This window comes from Camelus dromedarius, chromosome 7 (genome assembly GCF_036321535.1).
Source record: "Camelus dromedarius isolate mCamDro1 chromosome 7, mCamDro1.pat, whole genome shotgun sequence".
Classification (NCBI taxonomy): Eukaryota; Metazoa; Chordata; class Mammalia; order Artiodactyla; family Camelidae; genus Camelus; species Camelus dromedarius.
In genome coordinates, this window is record NC_087442.1 from 76754114 (window position 1) to 76773960 (window position 19847).

Consider the following 19847-nt stretch of genomic DNA (forward strand, 5'->3'; position numbering starts at 1 on the left):
CTGCTTTGGGAGGAGCCAGAGCCATATTTTCTCCCCATGAGACCCCAGACACATGAAATGCTTGTATGTGTAAAGAGGTACTCATTTTAGAGGCTTTGTATTTTCAAAACTAGATGGGGCTGGAAATGCCCTCTCTCAGCTTCGTTGTCTCGGTCACACCGCTCCCCCTTCTCTGTCGGCTGGAAGCAACTGTGAAGCTGACTCATTCTCCAAGCCCTTCTCCTCCTCTTCCTTTTCATCTTTTGTCCCTACCACCTTGAGGCCACTCTGTCTCCCCTGTCCTTTCATCCCAAGCGCTGGACAAGAGAAGGGAGAAGATAATGAAACGCCAAAGTGAACAAATGTTGCCGCTTATGAGTAAAAGGAGAGGATGGTGGGCTTCGTGGAGAAAGAAGTTGAAATTAATGGCGAAAATGAGGTTTATCGGTGTAACCTGTGGACTTGGTGTCTTCCAATCTCCTATTAGCATAGATAACAGAGTTGTCTGTATAATGATAAAGGAGAGCCGTCCACTGGTTCCCATAAATCTCCACCACTTGTCTCTGGCTGCCCTTGCTTGGCTTCTAAGAACGTTTCGTTCTTACTAGGTCGGCTGCCATCTTTTGTCCCATTTGCCCCCATCCAGCCATAACTGCAAGACTCCTAAACCTGAACTGAACACGTTGCCACGTTCCCTGCTTCCTCCTGTGTTCCAGCCTGACTCCACCAGCATTTCAGGAGAACAGCAAACTCTTAGCATTTCAGGAGTCACAGCAAGATCTTACTGGCCCCAGAACACTTCTCAAATTGGAAGCACTCCACAAGTTTACCTACATCAAATCAAAACACCTAGGAACACTGAAACACAGACAAACGCCTGAAGTAACTCGGGTAGGCTTCCAAAAGACCCAATCGATGGTCTGTTAAGAACTTTCTGTCCTCACTGATCAGATAAAACAACGCATCGATTATTTTAGAAATTATTTTTCAGACCTCCCAGTTCTCAGAAAGAACTTTGTAAACCCATCAGCCATAAGCCCCAAACTGCCAAAGTATTTTTCCCTAGCTCTTGATAAAACTTATCCATGACTGCAATTTAAAGGCACTCCATTAAAAATATGGATAGAAACCCGTTTTTAGAAAATCATTAGCTTTATAAAATTATGATAACATGGTTTACTCTAAAAATGAAATTTCTGACTGAGTATGTCTTTTCTGTTCATCACTGATTAGTTAAAAATCCTAGTTAATTATAATAAATTTTCTAGAACTAGCTTCATTAATTCATGATGATGATAATCACAATAAGATTTAAAAAACCAATAAAGGTACATAATCATTAAGCGCTTACTATGTGCTAAGCCCTTTCGTATTATCTCAGTTAATCCTCACAACAACCCTGTTATTATCTCCTTATATAGTTCAGGACACTTATGAGCCATGTGCACCTGGTCCTTATTTATGAATTGACATTCTTAAGAAAAAAGTTCAGGTGAGGCAATTAGAATAAGGAGGCATCGTTCTAAATCACAGAGCTTTCCCCCAATTAGCTTGAAAAAAGCCTGCAGATAAATCTTTGAAGCTAGAGAGAGAAGATTATTTTAAAAGGTTAGCTAGATGAATGGCCTTCCTTGGAATTCTCTATTGTAACTGCAGTTCACATCTTATTTTAGAATAATCAGGTTTCTGAGACCCCTCCTCTTAGGAAATCTCAGTGCCTGAGAGGTCCAGGCTGACTGAGGTCAACCCCCACTCCACTACCGGGAACACATCACCCTGGGTTTTGGACTAAGACCCTCCGTTTTTCCAGAGGCCTAAAGGCCACATACCAGTCACAAACTATTTGTAGCAGAATATGCTGCTGTATGAGATGCAGTGATTTTTGCCATCAAGAGATTATACAAGGAGAAAACAAACCCAGTATGTAGTAAAGATATTTTTAATGTGAGAGCTTGCCTTTTTTTTTTTTAAAGTTTCCTCAAAAAGAGCCTGTCTAAATGACTGTATCTCAAAATGTAGGTACATTCAATAGAGAAACTTAAGTTCAGAGGTCTCCAAGGGACCTCAGGAGATGTTTAATCCACCCCCTTACTTTACAAGCAAGAGAACAGGCCCAGACAAGGGAAGTGATGTTCCCAAGGTCATACACAGGAATTTAGGGAGCAGACTCAAAGCCTTTCCACTGCTGCAGGCCGACCACGTCCAAGCATGGAATTAACAACACCTCTGAACCCAGGTAATGATCTGCCAGGGTTCAAAAGTATTTGCCAAATTCCTTTTGACCATAATTTTAGCTAACTTTGGATGAAATAATAAAATGGATGTGATGACTTTATTACAGAAATTTCAAAGTATTCAGTTAATATTCCATATTGGTATAGGTGGAGAACTGAAGTAGAAAAAGGTAAAAAGACTGGAGAAGGAAATTTATTACAGATTATTCAAAAGTCTGCAAGACTTTCCTGTATTTTCTGAAACTGTGGCCAGATGAAGGCAGAAGGCAAAATGATTCTTTTTTCACCTTTCCAGTCTAACTTTTCTTCTCTGAGCTTAGTCCATAAAAAAAATCATATCACAATGTTCATAGCAGCATTCTTCACTATAGTCAAAAGGTATAAATGAATCAAATGGCTATCAAAAGATGGATAGAGGGGGGAGGGTATAGCTCAAGTGGTAGAGTGCATGCTTAGTGTGCATGAGGTCCTGGGTTCAATCCCCAGTACTTCCTCTAAGAATAAATAAATAAGTAAACCTAATTATCTCCCCCCTAACAACAACAACAAAAAAGATGGATAGATAAACAAAATATGGTATATACACACAATGGAATATTATTCAGCCATAAAAAGGAATGATATTCTGATACATGCTTCAACATGGATGAACCATGAAAACATTATGCTAAGCAAAAGAAGTCAGAACAAAAGGACAAATACTGCAAATATATAGTATCTAGAATAGGCAACTTCATAAAGACAGAAAATAGAATGGCTGTTACCCATGCTCAGCGCTGGGAGAAGGGGAATGAGAAATTAGTGTATAATGGGGACAGAGTTTCTTGTTGGGATGAAGAAAAAGTTCAGAAAATGGACAGGGCTGATGGTTGTACAATACTGTGAACATACTTAGTATCAGTGAATTGCATACTTTAAAATGGTTAACATGGTAACACTTTGTTATGTTTATTTTACCACAATAAAAAAAAATCAAAATCTGAATCATATACCTTCATTTCTTAATTGGAATTCCTAAGTTTTATTCGTTCACTGCTATTAAAGCACAAATCTTTTCTAAAGACCTGCTTACTACCGATGATATCAGGTCAATCTACGTATATTCACACATATGGAGAAACACAATCACACCCAGGCCATGCTGAGTCCTGCAGAGACCCATCCAGACATATGTATCCATCCTGAGATATCCCACATGACGACTCCAACAAGAAGGCCAATGGCAAGACTAAAGCAAGCAGTATTTCTGGGGATCCTGGCAACCAAACGCCCTGACATGGAGTTTCAGCTCAACCCTTAAACTCACTATAGAGAGGAGATATGTATTTAGCACATGTATACTCTATCCATAAAGAAAACTGTATGCACCTACCAGGAAGACCTTCAGGAATTGCTAACCCAGGTCTGCTCCACCAGGCCCACAAACAAACAGATTTCAGCCCATACATGGCTATTTGGTGAACTCAGCAACTGCAGGTTTTACTGAACAGTGGGGGTCCTTAATGTAAATGTATATAATTAAGAGCTAAATCTTTGTACCTTTATAGGACAAAGGATATAATAAGTAGGATGTACCACTTGTGACTTCTGAGGAAAGGAGAGGTTTGCATTTTTTTCCTTAAAAGAAATTTATTTCTCATGAGGCAAAAAGACTCTGAGAATCAGAGTCTTTTGAAATAGAAGCTGGGAGGAGGATGTGGGATTTGGGTTTGGTGTGCTACAGACATCTTCTATCAATCAGGCCTGAGAGGTGCCAATTCTGGGCCAGACCATGACCTTTATTCAACTTTAAAGGTTTTCACAACCTCGTCTTCTTTCGTGGAAACCTTTTCACTGCTAGTGGTCTGAGAACTGAGTCCCATAAGCCTCTAAAGATCTCAAGAGTTTGTGAAGACAATCTCTAGCGACACTTTCCAATGCCAGCATGCATAGACATCTAGCACAAATAAGCTGCCACTGGTAACAACTCCACTTGACACCATCCCCTTGTGCATCCTAAAGACACATGTCAAGATCACATGAAGATATTTAGAGGCAAACATCTTTAGAATAAGCTTTCGTTCCCAATCAAAGTGCTTAATTAGCAGAAACCACGCTAGAGAGCCGTCCTTGAATATGCATGCATTTCAACCTCCATGTCATTTTTTCTGAAGCACAAGTTTTCCTCTCACTGGATGGTCAGGATATGATGGGGCATAGAAAACCAACTGTCTGAGGTGTCAAGCCACAAAATGAATTCCATTTTTTCAAGCAGGATTCCGCTGCCTTGCTGGGGTACATCCCAGTTCTCCAGCGAGACCATTCCTTGGCATCTAACGGCCTTTTCTCCATTCATTTTCGAGGAGCCTGGCTCCTATGGCCTAGTTATGGATGAACTCTTGCAACACTTCCCGCCAACCTTCTCTGCCCCGGCACCTCCGCCCACCACAATTTCAGCCAACCACGTTTACAAGACATCGGTCAGTAAATCACAATTCAAAAGAACCCATCTATCTGTTCAGCAGCAAGTGGCCTCTGGAGTTGCTCCATGTGAAGCCCCTAGGCCAGAGTTACATATGGCAGGCTTGCAAAGGCGAACAGGATATGATTTATTTATGATGACCATGTGGGTTTGATGCCCAGTTCCAGCATGCTGTGGCTTCACTTGCCTGCCTCAGCCTGGGATGACCTATCTAGTCACTGTGTCCCATTTCGGGTACTATATTTCCAGGCTGGGGAAACAGAGACGGGTGACCGGCTGGGGGTACTGCAAACACAGACACCCCTAACCCTGCTCCCCACATAATAATCTGTGACCAAACACAAAGTGGGTCAAGTGGAACTTGCTGCAAAGGTTTGCCATGTACCATGATTTTCTGTGGAGAGTGGAGAAGTAGCTGCTGGAATGACTGATCATGTGTGGTTCCTTGAACTGTTGTGTATTCACCCACAAGGAAGCCTGGGATGCTTGTGGAGGAAGCCCTGCACCTCATTTCAGAGATTTTGGCTTCCCATCATTTAGCAATAACGCTCCAAAGGCCAATGGCAGATCTGCATCAGAAGGTCCAAACGTGGACTCCAGCTGAAGTGCAGGAAACTTCTGCCTTCAACAGCCTCCCCCCATCTACCCCCCAGTTGTATTTATACTTTGAGAGAAGTTAACGTGAAGCAGTAGTCACCTGGGCGTGCTCAATTTTTGACAAGCCTTAGTCACTCTGTACCCAGCAGAACAATTCACATTATAGTCGAAATCCTGTGAAGATTCTGCCACACATGCTAACACTAAAATGCCAGTAGCTCCACTTACCTTCTTTATTAAGCCTCATAACCTCCCTGCTTTTTCCACCCTCTTTTCCAGCCTCTTCTAAATCTACATCTGCAGATGAAAAAGAAAAGGAAAAAAGAAAATAAGGAAAAAAAGAGAAAAAGGAGGGGGGGAAGCCAAAGTCAAGGGGGGGGGGGAGGGAGAGTGTTTATTTGCAAACAGATCGATATAAATACTGGATATGAAAATCTTTCAAAAATTGACAATGCAACATTTTCTCCCAAGTCCGGATTTCCATCTACCTGGCCCAGATAGGTACCAAAAAAAACTATGCAAGCAGCAACAGAGTAGCCTTTTAAACGGATACACCGTGGGGCTGTGAAAGCCCACCCCGCGGGCTGCCACGGGGAGCGGGCACAGACAGACAGACAGACAGCTCTGGCAGCAGGGCCTCTCTCTGTGCATTGATGATCTGTCTCTGTGTGTATTTATTTAGAGAGAGGGAGAAGCATGGAGGACACCGGGGGCCACTCTCTCTCTCACACACACACTTTTTCCCAGTGGCTCTAGGTGAATGGAAAGGTTACAGGATAATAAAAGGAGGAGGAGGCGGTGGGGTTCTTACTGTCGGAGCAGTGTAATTTGGCGGCGTCGATCCAGGAGGACCAGGGTTTGCCCAGAAACGCCTCCGGACTGGGCACTTTGCGATCCAGTGTCGCCATTGCTCTTCCTTCTTGTTGCTTTTTCCCTGTTCCTTCGGCAGCAGCAGCCGAGAGACACGGGATTCGAGAACGCTCCGACGTCATCTTCGGAACGTTCCGACATTGAGTGTTCTGAAAAGGGGGAGGGAGGGAGGGATGGGAGGAGGCAGGAGGGAGGAGGAGGAGGGGAGAGAGAGGAGGAGGAGTCGGCGCTCGGCTCCCGGCCCGACTCGGCTCTTCTCTCGGCGTCCGCGGCCGCCAGAGGCAGCAGAGAGGCGCCCCGAGGCCCGCACCCGCGCCGCCAGGGGAGGGGCCGCGTGCCCGGGACCGGAGGCTGCAGCGTGCCGGCCGCTGGGATGCTGCGGCGCCGCCGCCGCCGCCACTGCCGGCCTCTCCGCTGCCGCGAGCGGGGATCGGAGGGGCCGGGCGTGCGGGCGGGGGTCGGGGATGACTTGGGAGCGGCGCTACCTGGGGACTGTGGTAAGGGTGGTCTTCCCATCAGAGTTGCGCTAGAGGACGGAAAGTTTTTGCCTGCTCCCTTCCAGCGCGTCCCTCCCTCGCCAGTCCCGGTCGCCCACGGTGAGGCGCCCCCGCGGGGATCTCCCTGCTTAGTTGGGGAGGAGCCGAGCAGCCCACCTCCTCCGATGACCACCCCAAACCAGGGAGGGGACCCTGGTGACCTCTCCTCCCAGCCACCACTCCCTACACCCTTTCTTCTCTTTCACGGTGGACCTTGGGCTGTAGAGGATTCTGCGGATGCCTTTGGGAGCTGAAACCAATGGGTAGATGGAAGTGGTTCTAAAAAGCAGGTGAGTTTGGGGCGAGAGGAGTTGCCCTATCATCTCCGGGTGCTGGGCATTCCAAGCTCAAAACTCAGGGCCGCGGTTCCCCCAGATTCTCCGCACGATGCGTGTCTCTGGCTCTCAGGGAACCACTGCGTAGACTTTGCTCCAAGATCACGATAGTGGGGAGCGGATTCACCCACTCTCAGAAGATAGTGATAGTGGGGCCAAGCCCCTGGAGCAGCTTCCAGCGCTCCACACTGTGAGGTAAGAGTGGCCCGGATTAGCGCAGGCAACCCATGGCCAGGAATCTGATTCTTGGGAGAATTCACCTCAGGTTTAACTGCTCTGGCCAGCTGGAAAGGAAGCGTTAGATTTTCTCTGGATTTTGGACGCTTGATGCTTTGAGATCCCCCCCCCCAGGGGGTTGCAGCAAAGGCTTAAAAGGTCATCTGATATCTCTCTCTTAAAAAAAAAATCCTTTTGTTTACTAGGAATTACCTAACATATATGGACACTAACCTCCAATCCATATCTTTTCCTCATTTCCGCCAGCACCCTTTTAGTTCTCGCAACTTCTGTTTCTGCCCCATGGCTGCAGCACATGGATTTGGAGTTGTTCTGTACTGACTGAATTCTGCCCTGGCTGTGCCACCTAACGGCCCTGCACCTAGTGTCCTGTACCTCAAAGTCAGAGTTAGGATGGGTGATGAAGGAGGAGCTCTGGATTGGTCTTCAGATACTATGTTTGTGTGAACGGGCTTGGTCAGACCCAGATAAATTTCATTTGCCTTTGCTCTCTTTGGAACGGTTCCTACATAGGAACCATTAAAAGGCTGAGGTGCCACTGAGTGGAGAATTCTCATTTTAAGGATTGGTGGTGTTAGCAAATATTTATTTCTTGTTGACCTCTTATATGCCAGACACAGTGCTTGACATTTCCACCCAATCATCCATCCATTCCATCCATCCATCTGTCTTTTCAACAAATATTGCCTGTCATGGACTAGCCGTCCTCAGCAGAGAAAGACAAATGAGACCTAGCCCAGCTCTCGCAGAGATGCAGTCTGGTGGTCTCTGAGGAAGAAGGAAGGTGTGAAACTTAACCAGCTCCTTGGAAAAGACAACAGGTACCCAGTGACTGGCCTGGACCATGAATGGTACACTCTCTCAGAGCTGTGCCTGTCCATGGGAGGAGCTGAAATCTAGTTTGGAGTAATCAGAAAATGTGTCACAGAGAAGATAGGATCTGTTCCACATCTTGGAAATGGGGGAGGATTGATAATGGTAAGGTGAAGACTGGCCTTGCAAAGGGAAGGGGGAGTAATTGTGTTAGCAGAGGCTTTAAGCTGAGCATGAATGAGGTGTGTTTGGGTGTTAAGTGTGGTTTACCTGGGATAGTGGTTATTATTTGGGGTTTGGGAGCGATGAGTTTCTGTAGTCAGGCCTGGGTCAAATTATGGCCGGCATGGAATGGCAGCCTAAAGAGTTTGGGTTTTGTTTGACAATGAGGAGCCACTAGTGGGCTTTCTGCGGTAAAAAGGATAAGTAGAAAGCATGATTTAGAGAGATTACTCTGGCCTTGGCGTCCAGGATGTATTGGACTATGGAAGCTGGTAAGAAAAGTAGTGCTGCCCTATTCCTGGTGTGAAAAAATGAGGCCCTGAACTTTGGTGGTCCCATGGAGGTGGAGAAGAGGAGACAAACATGAGAGACACTGGCGAAAGTGCCTCACTGGAGAGTATGTTGTATGGCTGGGTTTGGGGGAAGGAAAGAAGAGAGAGAGCTCAAAGGTAGACGTAATTAGATTCTGTACTTAGAACATTTCCCCTTTTCATTAACATTTGTCATTTTAAGTTGTTAAGTTTTGAGGTAACTTGTTACATAGCAATACATAACCAATACAGAATGGTTTGGGTGGAAAGTGATGGAATAACAAAAAAACCTTACTATATTAAACAGAAAAAGTCTGAGCAGCGTTCCCTTGTTCCCCATTTGAGCCTCTTGTGAATTGTGTATCATCCTCGAAATTTGTTGGCAGCTTTATGGGACTGGTTTACACTAGTATCTCCCACACGCTCAGTTTTGTAACTTATCTTTATCCTTTGGGTACTTGAGTTTTTGCTACTTAAACTCAATCACCTGAAGCATTGTGCTGTACACCAGAAATTGACACAACATTGTAAACTGACTATGCTTCAATAATATATATATATATTATATATATATATATATAAATTCAGTCACTACTTTATAGAGAGTTCGCCAACAACAAGGTCATGATGTAACTATTGGAAAAAAGTCTTTACTGACAGTGATGCCACAAAACTGGTGGCTGTTCCCATCCTACCTTCCTCGACGTATGTGGAGGGTACAGTGATGAAGGGACTCAAGCCCAAGGGCTGGGAGCCAGTGACTTGAGCTTCTAGAAAGTTCTGTCTCCCCTCCTGGGAGCCACTTTAAGCCACCCCCCCCCCCAAAATATCAAAGCTTGTTTATCATCGGAAAAGTCAGTGCACCTAACACGCAGAAGAAACAAAGCCACAGTTCACTATTTTAACATGGGTTTACTCCCCTAGCTGCATTTCTCAAGTTGAAGTTATTTCTGCACGCACCCTGAAGATAGTATGACGGCCCAAATAGTATTCCTTTCTAGCTGGGAGGATTTTAGTTTGCAACCTAGTAGAGTATGGGCTGGAATCTAAAAGTGATTTGGCATCTCTACAAAATAAGACTTTGGATAACATTTTATGTTTAATAATCAGAACGTGTATGCATGATTGCAGTTAGAGTTATAGGGTATAATTGTAGTTTCTACTCAAAGCCTGCCACAGTTTCTCCAACTTATAGAGATAATACCATCTTTGTGAAACTATAACCCACCTATGACTTCGTAACTATGGATAACATGGCTGTCAATTAAATTACACCGCTGGGAGCCAGAGAATGAAGAAAACGTTGCTCATTCAACTACTGGACTTTTATACTTGACTTTAGATGAAAATTGAAGTCAGTTGGGAGTCATATTTGGGTCAACATGGTGCATATATATTATTATTTACATGTCTCTACTTATATATCAACTATGTATATGGGAAATTTATTGTGGACTTGAATTCTTTTTGATAGCAAATAGTCTTAAATATTCTTAGTGACAACAAGAATCTTATACATCCCTAATAGGAACAAACTAACCTGCAAAACAGTAATTTAAAGCATGTTAGTATAATGTCTGTGTGATAAAACTGTCTAACAAAGGCGTAACACCTTCTTCCCACATGATTGATGTCTAGGAAGATAAAAGGGGTGTAAATATTTTTTTATTGTTTTATTATCTTTCTTAGAAAAATGACAGTTGTTGGTTTAATTAAAAAGGAGACTCTCCCATAGACCAAATAAAGAAATCAGTTCAATGGAGTTGACAATGGAAAATACCTATTTAATTTGACTACCACCTGGTTCTGTGGAAATGCGCATCAAATATGGAGCCTGCATTCGCTTAGTCTGATTCATGTGCTGTTTCACCACATTACTGAGAATAGGAGAAGAGGCAATATTAGCTCTCTCATTTGAGGATATTACACTCCTGCTGGGGTCAAGGCGCTGTGTGTGCATCCTACTTCCTACGTAGTCTGTTGTTGGGAGTTACCTGGAGGCGACGAGGAGAAAATGACATGTTCCATTAAAATGAGGCATCCCTGGAATTGTTTGATGTTCTTTGCCTTAATTGAATCCATCTATCCCATCTGCCACTCTTCTCTCTAAATTTATTTCCCTAACCCACTCTCTCTGAGAATTGTAATTTAGGGGGAAATTTGTTACATACGTTGTTACCTTTTATAAAAGCTCCCAGCATCTGGAGGGCAGGTGTGCTGTCTCCCTCGACTTGTTAGATAAGGTTGCCCGCCTCTTCCCCTCCCCCTCCTCTCCTGTTGCTGGATCAAACAGGACGGGGATCAAAGACCCCAGTAGCAACAGGAGTAGAAAAGAAAATAGGAATTCCAGGCTCTTGGTTATTGGTTTCCATATAAGGTCCTAGCCATGTGCCAGATCTGAATAAATACGGACTCTGTTCATAAACATCACTACAAAAACCTGAAATTTGCATTCTGACTAGGGCAGAAAAGCCAACACTGGAGTATGTTACCTAGAGGTAGAGCTGCCTTGAAACCCCCAGCAGATTCATCTGTGACTGATCACTTGGGGCTCCCTGGACCAGCTCTGATGCTGCAGGTTGAGGAGACCTCTGCTCCCCGGTATGTTGTAGAGCCAGCCCCATCCCTAACCACTGATCTGTCTCAGGGGTAAGGCAGAAGAAAAGATAGCTTCTCTTTAGTATTGTTGTAGAAATCATTTGAGCCCTTAACCTAAATTTAAGTAAATACATTTAACATTACTGTACACACATTAATTGGAGCAAAGCCTGCCCACCCTTCCGAACTCATCAGTGTTGTGGTTGGGGAGGCAGTGCTGGGGAGGCCAGAGCACAGGCTTAAGATTGGCAGGCGTGAATTAGAATTGCGCTTGAGTCATTTGCTTGAGAATCTTTGTTAATCCAGCTGACCCTCAGTTTCCTCATCTGTTAAATGGGTACTAAGATTCTTCTCTTCAGATCGTTGCAAGGATTAAGAGAGATTCCTGGTACTGAGCCTTCAGCATAGGCCTGGCACGCAGTGGACAATTGTAAATGTTCTCTATGATTATGACTTTAGTTGCAATGCATCATGCCATGCAGTTACAACAGCTGTCAGTCAGAAACAGGCCGAACCTCTGATTCTGTGTTTGTTTCTGATTATGTCCTTCTCCTTCGAAAGGGAACGAAAGCTCTTCTCTTTCTTTTGTATGGGACTGCTGCCCTGCTGCCCTGCATCAATTGGTGGAGACCTCTGTCTGAAACTTCTTCTGCCTGAAACTCCATCCTGACTTCAGGGCAGGGTAAATATCCCTTTGTCCTGGGAAGACCCTGTAAGATCCTTTTGTTATGCAAAAGAACTGCCAAATCCCCAGTGTGAGTGGAGACGAAATAGTCTTTGCATGACAATGTAAATAGTTGTCTTAATAGTAAATCGACTAGTGTCTATGATTAATTTTTTTCTGAGAAAAATTTATTTTCTTTTGTAAAAGAAACTTAGTACTGAATTCTAAAAATCATGTATAAATGCGTTCTCATGAGATAGTAAAACAGTAGAGATAAGGGGGAAATTCCCTTGGAATATCCCCTTCCAACTGGTCACCGCCCTGGCCCCAGATCTGAAGACATTTTTTTCATACCATTTTCCATACATTTACCACCTGTATAGATTTATCATTACAGGTGTAGATGATATTGCTGGGTATTCATTCTGTTCTATTTTTTAAATAACATGAATAGCATCATCCTGCAGAGATACATACATATATATGTATATGTGTATATATGTGTGTGTATATGTATTACATATAGTGTGTGTGTATGTGTATATATATATATATATTTTTTTTTTTTAATCCCTGGTTGAGAAAGAAGCCTTGCATGAGCATAAATAAGACTGACAGATGCAACAGACCATTTTGCAGCTATTTTTCTGCAACTTTCCTTTTTCACACATACTATTACGTGTCATTACATATGGAAACACCTCATTCTTTTAAACTGTTCCCTAATATTCCATAAAATGTTCCAGAGTCTATTTATCTATTATCTTATTGATTGACATTCAGGTTTCTGGTTTTACAAAAATAGGGTGATCAACATCTTTATTTTTATATATGCTTTCTGAGCACATGAGGGAGTATTTCTCCCTGAAAGTAGAATTGCTGGGTATGTACATGTTAAATTTTAATAGTTCTGCCAAATTGTCTTCTGAAGTAGCTGACTACTTTATACTCCCACTAACAGCAGAGGAATGCACCCATTTCCTCACGCCCTAATTAACACTCCACATTTTCAAGCATCTTAATTTTTGCCAATGTTACGATAAAAGTAGCTTGTTTAATTGCATTTCCCTCATTTCTGGTATGTTTTTGAGCATACGTGCTTATTATGTTCATTGTATTTTCACGCTGTAAATTACTGTTAGTATCTTCTAATGATTTGTTATTGGTATTTTTTTTTAAGATCTTTTTATTGATTTGTAGGAATTCTCTATACATTCAAGATTTATGTCTTTTGTCTGTTTGAAAATAGTATCATTTTCAAGCTTCTTGATTTTCTTCTTTTAACCTTGTTTATGGCATCTTTTCTCTATACCTTTTTTTTTAATTTTTCATTTGAATGTAGTCAGATGTATCAGGCTTTTCCTTGAGGCCTTTTATTTTTTGTGTCTTGCTTAAGAAGACCTTCTCCAAGGTCATAAAATATTTTCGTGGGTTTTTTTTTTTAATGCTTAATAGGTTTTTGTTTTTACATTTAGATCTCAGACATTTTTAGCTAATGATACTAAATTAAAAATTAATTTTTGATCTTTTTCCAAACAGTTACCAATTTTCCCAGGCATATATTGAATAGTTTATCCCTTCTATAAAGATCCATCATGTATTTACCTCCCAAATACATGGGTTCATTTTTGAGCTCTTTTTTTTTTAAATTGAAGTACAGTTGATTTACAATGTTGTGTTAGTTTCTGGTGAACAGCATAGTGATTCAGTTATATATAGACATATATATTCTTTCACATTCACTTTCATTATAGGCTATTACAAGATACTGAATACAGTTCCCTGTGCTATACAGTAGGACCTTGTTGTTTATCCATTTTATATATGGTAGTTAGTATTTGCTAATCCCAAACTCCTAATTTATCCCTCTCCGCCTATATCCCCTTTGGTAACCATAAATTTGTTTTCTGTGTCTATGAGTCTATTTCTGTTTTGTAAATAAGTTCATTTGTATCTCTTTTTTAGATTCCACACATAAGTGATGTCGTATGATATTTATCTTTATCCATCTGACTTACTTCACTTAATACGATAATCTCTAGGTCCATCCATGTTGCTGCAAATGGCATTATTTCATTCTTTTTTATGGCTGAGTAGTATTCCACTGTGTGTGTGTGTCTGTGTGTGTGTGTGTGTCTGTGTGTGTGTGTGTGTATACACCACATTTTCTTTATCCAGTCATCTGTCAATGAACATATAGGTTGCTTCCACGTCTTGGCTATTGTAAATAGTGTTGAGCTCTTTTGTGTTCCAGTGCTTGAATTGTCTTTCCCAGCACCAATTCCTCTTTTAATTACTCTTGTTTTATAATATGTTTTGCTGTCTGTTAGAAAAAAATGTTTTTTCTTCATTATGGATACTCTGTCTTAGTCCTTTTGGGTTGCTGCAACAAAATATCACAGACTGAGTGGCTTTAAAACAGCAGAAATTTATTCCTCACGGTTCTGGAGGTTGAAAATCCAGGATCACAGAGCAGGCAGATTTGATGTCCAGTGAGTGCTTCCTGCTTCATAGATGGCCCCTTCTCACCGTGTCCCCACATGGCAGAAGAGGTGAACTAGTTCTTTGGGGTCTCTTTTATAAAAGGACTTTATAATCCCAATCACGAAGACCCCACCTTCATGACCTAATCACTTCCCAAAGGCCACACCTCCTGTTGCTGTCACCTTTGGGATTAGAACTACAGCAGGAATTTTCAGAGAGGAACACAACCATTCAGACCATAGTACTCTATCTCTTAAAAAAGTATTTTTTTTATTCCTGGGAGGTGCATTATATGTGTGTTGTTCAGCATTTGTCATAAGACATCTCATGATGGAGACTGGGCCAGGTCAAGAAGATCATCAGAGCCTGACTTCACTTCCTGTTCACCGGGTACCACAAAGGGGAACCCAGTGGCTACATCAAGCTTGGACTCTTGGTAAAAGCCTCTGCCAAGATGATTTTCCAAAGCAGGTATATCAGACTTAAGGAACTGAGTTGCTGAGAGGTTGTCTTTCGTGTGTTCTGAAAAGGCCAACCCCTGTGGGTAGTGGGGGAGACTCTGTGGATGTTCCCATCTGTCAGTCATGCTGGAAGGGGAGTAGGAGCCATGGAAAGTGAAGCCTGGAGGAGAGGGAGGGAGCAGGCCTGAGACAGGCACTGGCCCCCTGCACCTCCCAGAGAGCAGAGGACCAAAGTTCCCCCAGGTGGTGGGAAGACGCAGGTGAGAGCCTCTTGAAGGATGCGAGCTCGCCAGGGAGCGTCCAGAAGGGGAACTGACTGGGATGGCCTAGCTATGACTCTAGAATCCCTCAACCCAGTATCCATCCCATTGTATGGTTTTCTGGGCTGTCATTTCTCTTGCTTCCCTCAAGTTTTCTAATGACCTGGTCATAGGTAGCTGTGCTGTGGGAAATTAAGCAACAGGCTTATACTTATATGAAAGTCAGAGTAGTACAGTTGAAAGTTGCTAGCTTTACTTCATGCCAGTCCTGTGTGGTGCCATCACCATTATTCAAGAGAAGATGGCTGTCCCCAGGCCCCAGGAGGTGGCCAGGTACAAAGTGAGTAGGGAAGAGGGGTTGCCTAGACTACAATGTCTCAGGTCAGCCCCCAGCATCCCCATCTAACACCTTTCCTCCAGCCCTCAAAAGGAGGAAATCCTGGAAATGAGAGGCCGAAGTTTGGGTTATACTTTTATGACAGGAAGTAGAAGCGTAGTGTCTTTAAAGCCATAAAACAATCATTGCAGAGCTAAGCTCAGGTTTGCTTGAAGTCCCCGTTGTTTGGAGGCCAGCTCACTCATAGATTACTGCTTCCCAAAAATGATTCTAAGACTTTAAATTTACATTTCCATACAGGCCAGTGTTTCTCAACCAGGGACGATGATGCTGCCTCCCCCCTCTCTACCCTACCCCACCCCAAGGACATGTGGCAATGTCTGGAGACATTTTTGGTTGTTGTAACAGGGAGTGGAGGGGTTCTAATGGTATCTTGGCATCCAGTGGCAGAGACCAGGGATGTTGGCAAACATTCTATCATGTGATACCCAGCCATCTCCCCAACAATGAAGGTTTATCCATCCCCAAATGACAGTGAGGGGATCCAGAAATCCAGATATAAGGCGATTAATTTCCAATTTTCTTCTTTTTCTTTTTTGTTTCCAGAGAATGAACACCTAGCCCTCATCAACTACTTTGCCATCGTGGGCTTCTTCCATCACGCCAACACCTGGCGAGGGTGTGGTGGGGCTGTGGGACCCGTCATTGCTACGAGAGAAACCCAAGTCTTTTCACTTTCAACATATGAAGGGCAAATTATGTTATTGGATGAATTGTGTTTGTAGAATCAAGGGAAACATAAGCTCTTTATCTTATGGAAGTAGTTCTCATGCGATAATCAAGTAATGTGCTCATGTCTTATTCTCTGAATCCTTTACAGACCATTGCTTTCCTATTTTAATGGAAAGGTTGATCAGCACTGACAACCATGCTGGATAGCTTTTATTACTCCCAGGTTATAGATGATGAAATTGAGGTGCAGAGAGGATGTAAAATAAAGCACGCCTCCCTCTCACTGAGGTTACCCCTGGCCAGGCTGCTGCATTGGTTGTGCACTGCACAGTTGGGCCACTTTTAAGGGACTACCATTCACATCGCAGACATCGTAGATTTATTGTAACAATTTTCCTGGCAGATGGCACAAAAGTGCCTTGTTATAACAAAATCAGGAATATGAAGACTATCTTCTAACAGGTGGAAATAAAGTTTCTTGAAGAAGCTGCGCCTTTTCCAAAAGCTCACTAAGGTGTTAGATGAACTAGCAGAAGGAAGGGGGTTATTGGTCTCTCTCTGTCTATGTTAACAGCTCAACTGGGAGTTTTACTTTTTGCTTGAACAGGGGTCACCATCCCTTGCTGACCATGTGTGTAATTGTAAAGTACTGTAGAATGATGTGGGTTACAATGAATGCATTTGAGGTGGCAGATTTCCCAAGAAGACTCCTGTGTATGAGAAACACAGTGCTTTGGATGGTAGAAATGAAACGATCTTGGTAACTCAGTTTGGTTGTTCACCCTTCAGCTACAGCTTAAGTCATCCTAAACTTGGCTTGGAGGAAGAGACATTGACACGTCTATCAGTTTAACAAATTTGGCAGCAGGAGGTCCAAAGAGTATCGTCTCAATTATGGATTGACCCACGATTGATTAGCAACCCTGTGCTGCCTAGTTTGTGATCAATGCCAAGTGATGGCAGGTGCTGGACTCTTAGGGAGTGAGGGCAGATGTTGGAGCATTGATCCCCAGGTGAGCTTCCTTGTTGGCCCTGTACAGGGAGAGTCAAAGTACAAGTAAAATATTGTAAGATAGGAGTGATAGTGTTGCATGTGTTGACAGAGCCTGTCCGAGCTTTCATCCTTTGCTCCCAAGGGACCATCTTGAACATGCAGACACTACTCTATGACAGAACTATTCTGTTCTGTCTTTGTTCTGAATCTTCATTGTGCCATTTCACGGTGTTTTAAGGGGGGAAAGACATCACCGGTTGCCTCACTTGAGAAGACTTTCATTTTTTTACCTATGCAAATACCTTGGCATTCAGAAACTTTGGCTAATTGAATAATTGTCTCTTATAATGCTTTGCAAACACCCAAGGTGGGGTGAGAGGCGGAGTATCTAAAGGAATTACAACCCTCATTTTATGATTAGAATAAGAGAGGTTGATGGACTGATCCTGCCTGGCTATGTGCCAGGTGAGTTGCTGTGTCCACAAGGCGCATACAGTCTTGCTTCAGGGTGATGCATAAGCCATCAATCACTGGAAAACAGACTAGCCTGTGAGGAGGTGCTGATCTGATTTGCAGATAATAGATGCTGTAGGTGTCTGAGCAGGACAGGTTACTGTGGTGGGCAGCGAAGGTGAAGGCATGGGAGAGAGGAGGAATTTGAACTGGGCCGCAAAAGACTGGAAGATATAAATAGCCAGTGGGCAGAAGAGTGATGGATGGGAACAGTGACCATCTTAAGTAAAGCACCTCAGGTCACGTAGTTGGTTTCCTCAAACAAAGCTCTTAGTGGAAAACAGGCAAGACACGTGGGGATTTGGAATCAGAAAGGGTTTCAAACTGCAACATGATGCTTCCAAGATGAAAATCTATAGGGTGAGATAAGATGGGTAATAATACTGTGTGTTCTTAATCAAATGGCATATTTCTTTGAGAAATACTATTTAATCAAGAACAAATTTCTAAAATTAGGACTCTATGGATCTGAATGAGCTAATTAGGTGAGAAACTTGAAATTTTCCAGGCTCTTCAGCCATCTGGCCGGCATGTTGAGAAATTGTACCCAGTTGTACTGATAAGAGGGCAGTCTCTGTGTTTGTGGTTCACCTCTAACATTCTAATAGTGGGTCATCTTCAAAGACAAGTTCAACAGACCTTCCATTCTAAGTAGGCTGATGAAAAGGCTGAGCTTGCCTAGGGAGTCCTGGGTTATGCAAAGTTATTAGTAGCTTCCCCTTTCAGTCTCTAAAGTGTCTTGTTTTGATGATAAATTGTATGGCCACCCTAATTCTAAGTGATCCAGTTTGGACTTTTTTTGCTTACTTTGGGAATCCTCATGGCCAAAAGGATGCTTCCAGCTTAAGGGTATTTGCCAAGAAGTGCATTCTATATTTTTGAAATGGTTGGGTTTTTTTTTCCCCTTGCATATAAAGCAATCTTTGCAAAAAATTCAGATATAATAAGATGAATATCATATAAATAAGATGAATATCATAAACCCACAAATAAGTGTTAATATTTTGATAAAGATGCATATCTCTATCTATTGATCTGTCATATTTACATATTTCAGCTTGCCAATCTCCAAACCAAGCCACTTGGAGGAGCATTCCATATATACGTATCTAGATATGGCTACTATATAAAAGCATATACTTAGGACTATATAATAACATAGTTAAATGGACAGATGTAATCACAGTTTAAAATAATCAATTTTAAAGGCTGCATAGTATTCTAGTGAAAGGTTATTCTGAAACCATATTTAAATCCTCAGTTGGAGGCACTTAGGTTGTTTCCTTTTTATTTATTATTAACAATATTGTAATGAATGTGTTCTGCTGCTAAATGTTTTCACACATTCTTGATTGCTTAGGATGCTTTCTGATATGTGACATTGATAAGTAAAAGGGGATGTGCATTTAAAATTTTTAAATTGTCAAGCTTAGCCACGTGTATGAGAGTTCCCACTCATGGCCTCTTCTGTGCTGTATCTGTTATTCTTTTTCATTTTTTTCAGTCTGACAGTAAAGAATTGCATCTCTTGGTTATTTGAGTTGTAGCTCTGATTGTTGATGATGTGTATTTCTTTTTAATAAATTGCTCGTTTTTCTATTAGAGTGTTTATCTTTCTCTCATCGAAATGTGAAAGCTTTGTATTTTAAACTACATAACCCTTTGTGTTATAAGTTGCAAGATATTTTTCCTAATTTACTATTTGCGTTTTAACTTTATGATAGGTTTATATGTGTGCAGGGGTATTCACACATGTAGATTCAGAAATCTTTACTTTTTGTAGTTGTACTTATCAGTCTTTCCTCTTATGTTCTTATGTACTTCTTTTTAAAGGACTAGGTTTTCAACAAAATTAACTGAGAAATCTGCAGGATTTTATCTGATACTCTCAAACCCCTAGAGCTCCTTGTTTTGAACCTTCCAGTGTAGGCATTGTAGATAGATCAGAAATTTTTGTTTCTGTTTCCATGGTTCAGTGTATCTCCCAGAAGGGGTTTAGTCACTTTACTAATTTGCAGATAAGTTACTGCAAGTAAGAACTGGTGATACACATTCTTTTCCTTTACTATAAAGCACGTACGCCTCCCTTCATGAAAAGCTGTAATGGGAGTCAGAAAGGAGTAGTTTGTTTAGATTTCTGCTGAGTGAATCACTGTCCCATTGATGTGCTTTATAATTGCACTGATGTGTTCTCAGGAACTGTGGCAGC

General features: G+C 42.3%; 1 protein-coding gene and 1 long non-coding RNA gene across 7 annotated transcripts in view; one reads left to right on the forward strand and one right to left on the reverse strand.

The window, feature by feature from the left end:
• ATXN7L1 (ataxin 7 like 1) overlaps positions 1 to 19847 on the reverse strand; it is a 260052-nt gene that overhangs the window by 212103 nt on the left and 28102 nt on the right. For 5 of the 6 annotated variants that reach the window (XM_064487683.1, XM_010984824.3, XM_010984828.3 and 2 more), the window contains 2 exons: positions 6083 to 6290; positions 5500 to 5568 (listed from right to left, as the gene is read on the reverse strand). In XM_064487683.1, coding sequence (XP_064343753.1) covers positions 5500 to 5568; positions 6083 to 6263 — 250 coding nt within the window. In that variant the 5' untranslated portion in view covers positions 6264 to 6290. Of the gene's footprint in view, positions 1 to 5499; positions 5569 to 6082; positions 6291 to 19847 lie in introns of those variants that run through there. The other variant, XM_031454699.2, reaches the window with a different exon arrangement.
• LOC105093028 (uncharacterized) lies at positions 6495 to 18760 on the forward strand. The gene is made up of 2 exons (XR_004137724.2): positions 6495 to 6967; positions 16006 to 18760. It is a non-coding gene; the product is annotated as an uncharacterized LOC105093028 (long non-coding RNA).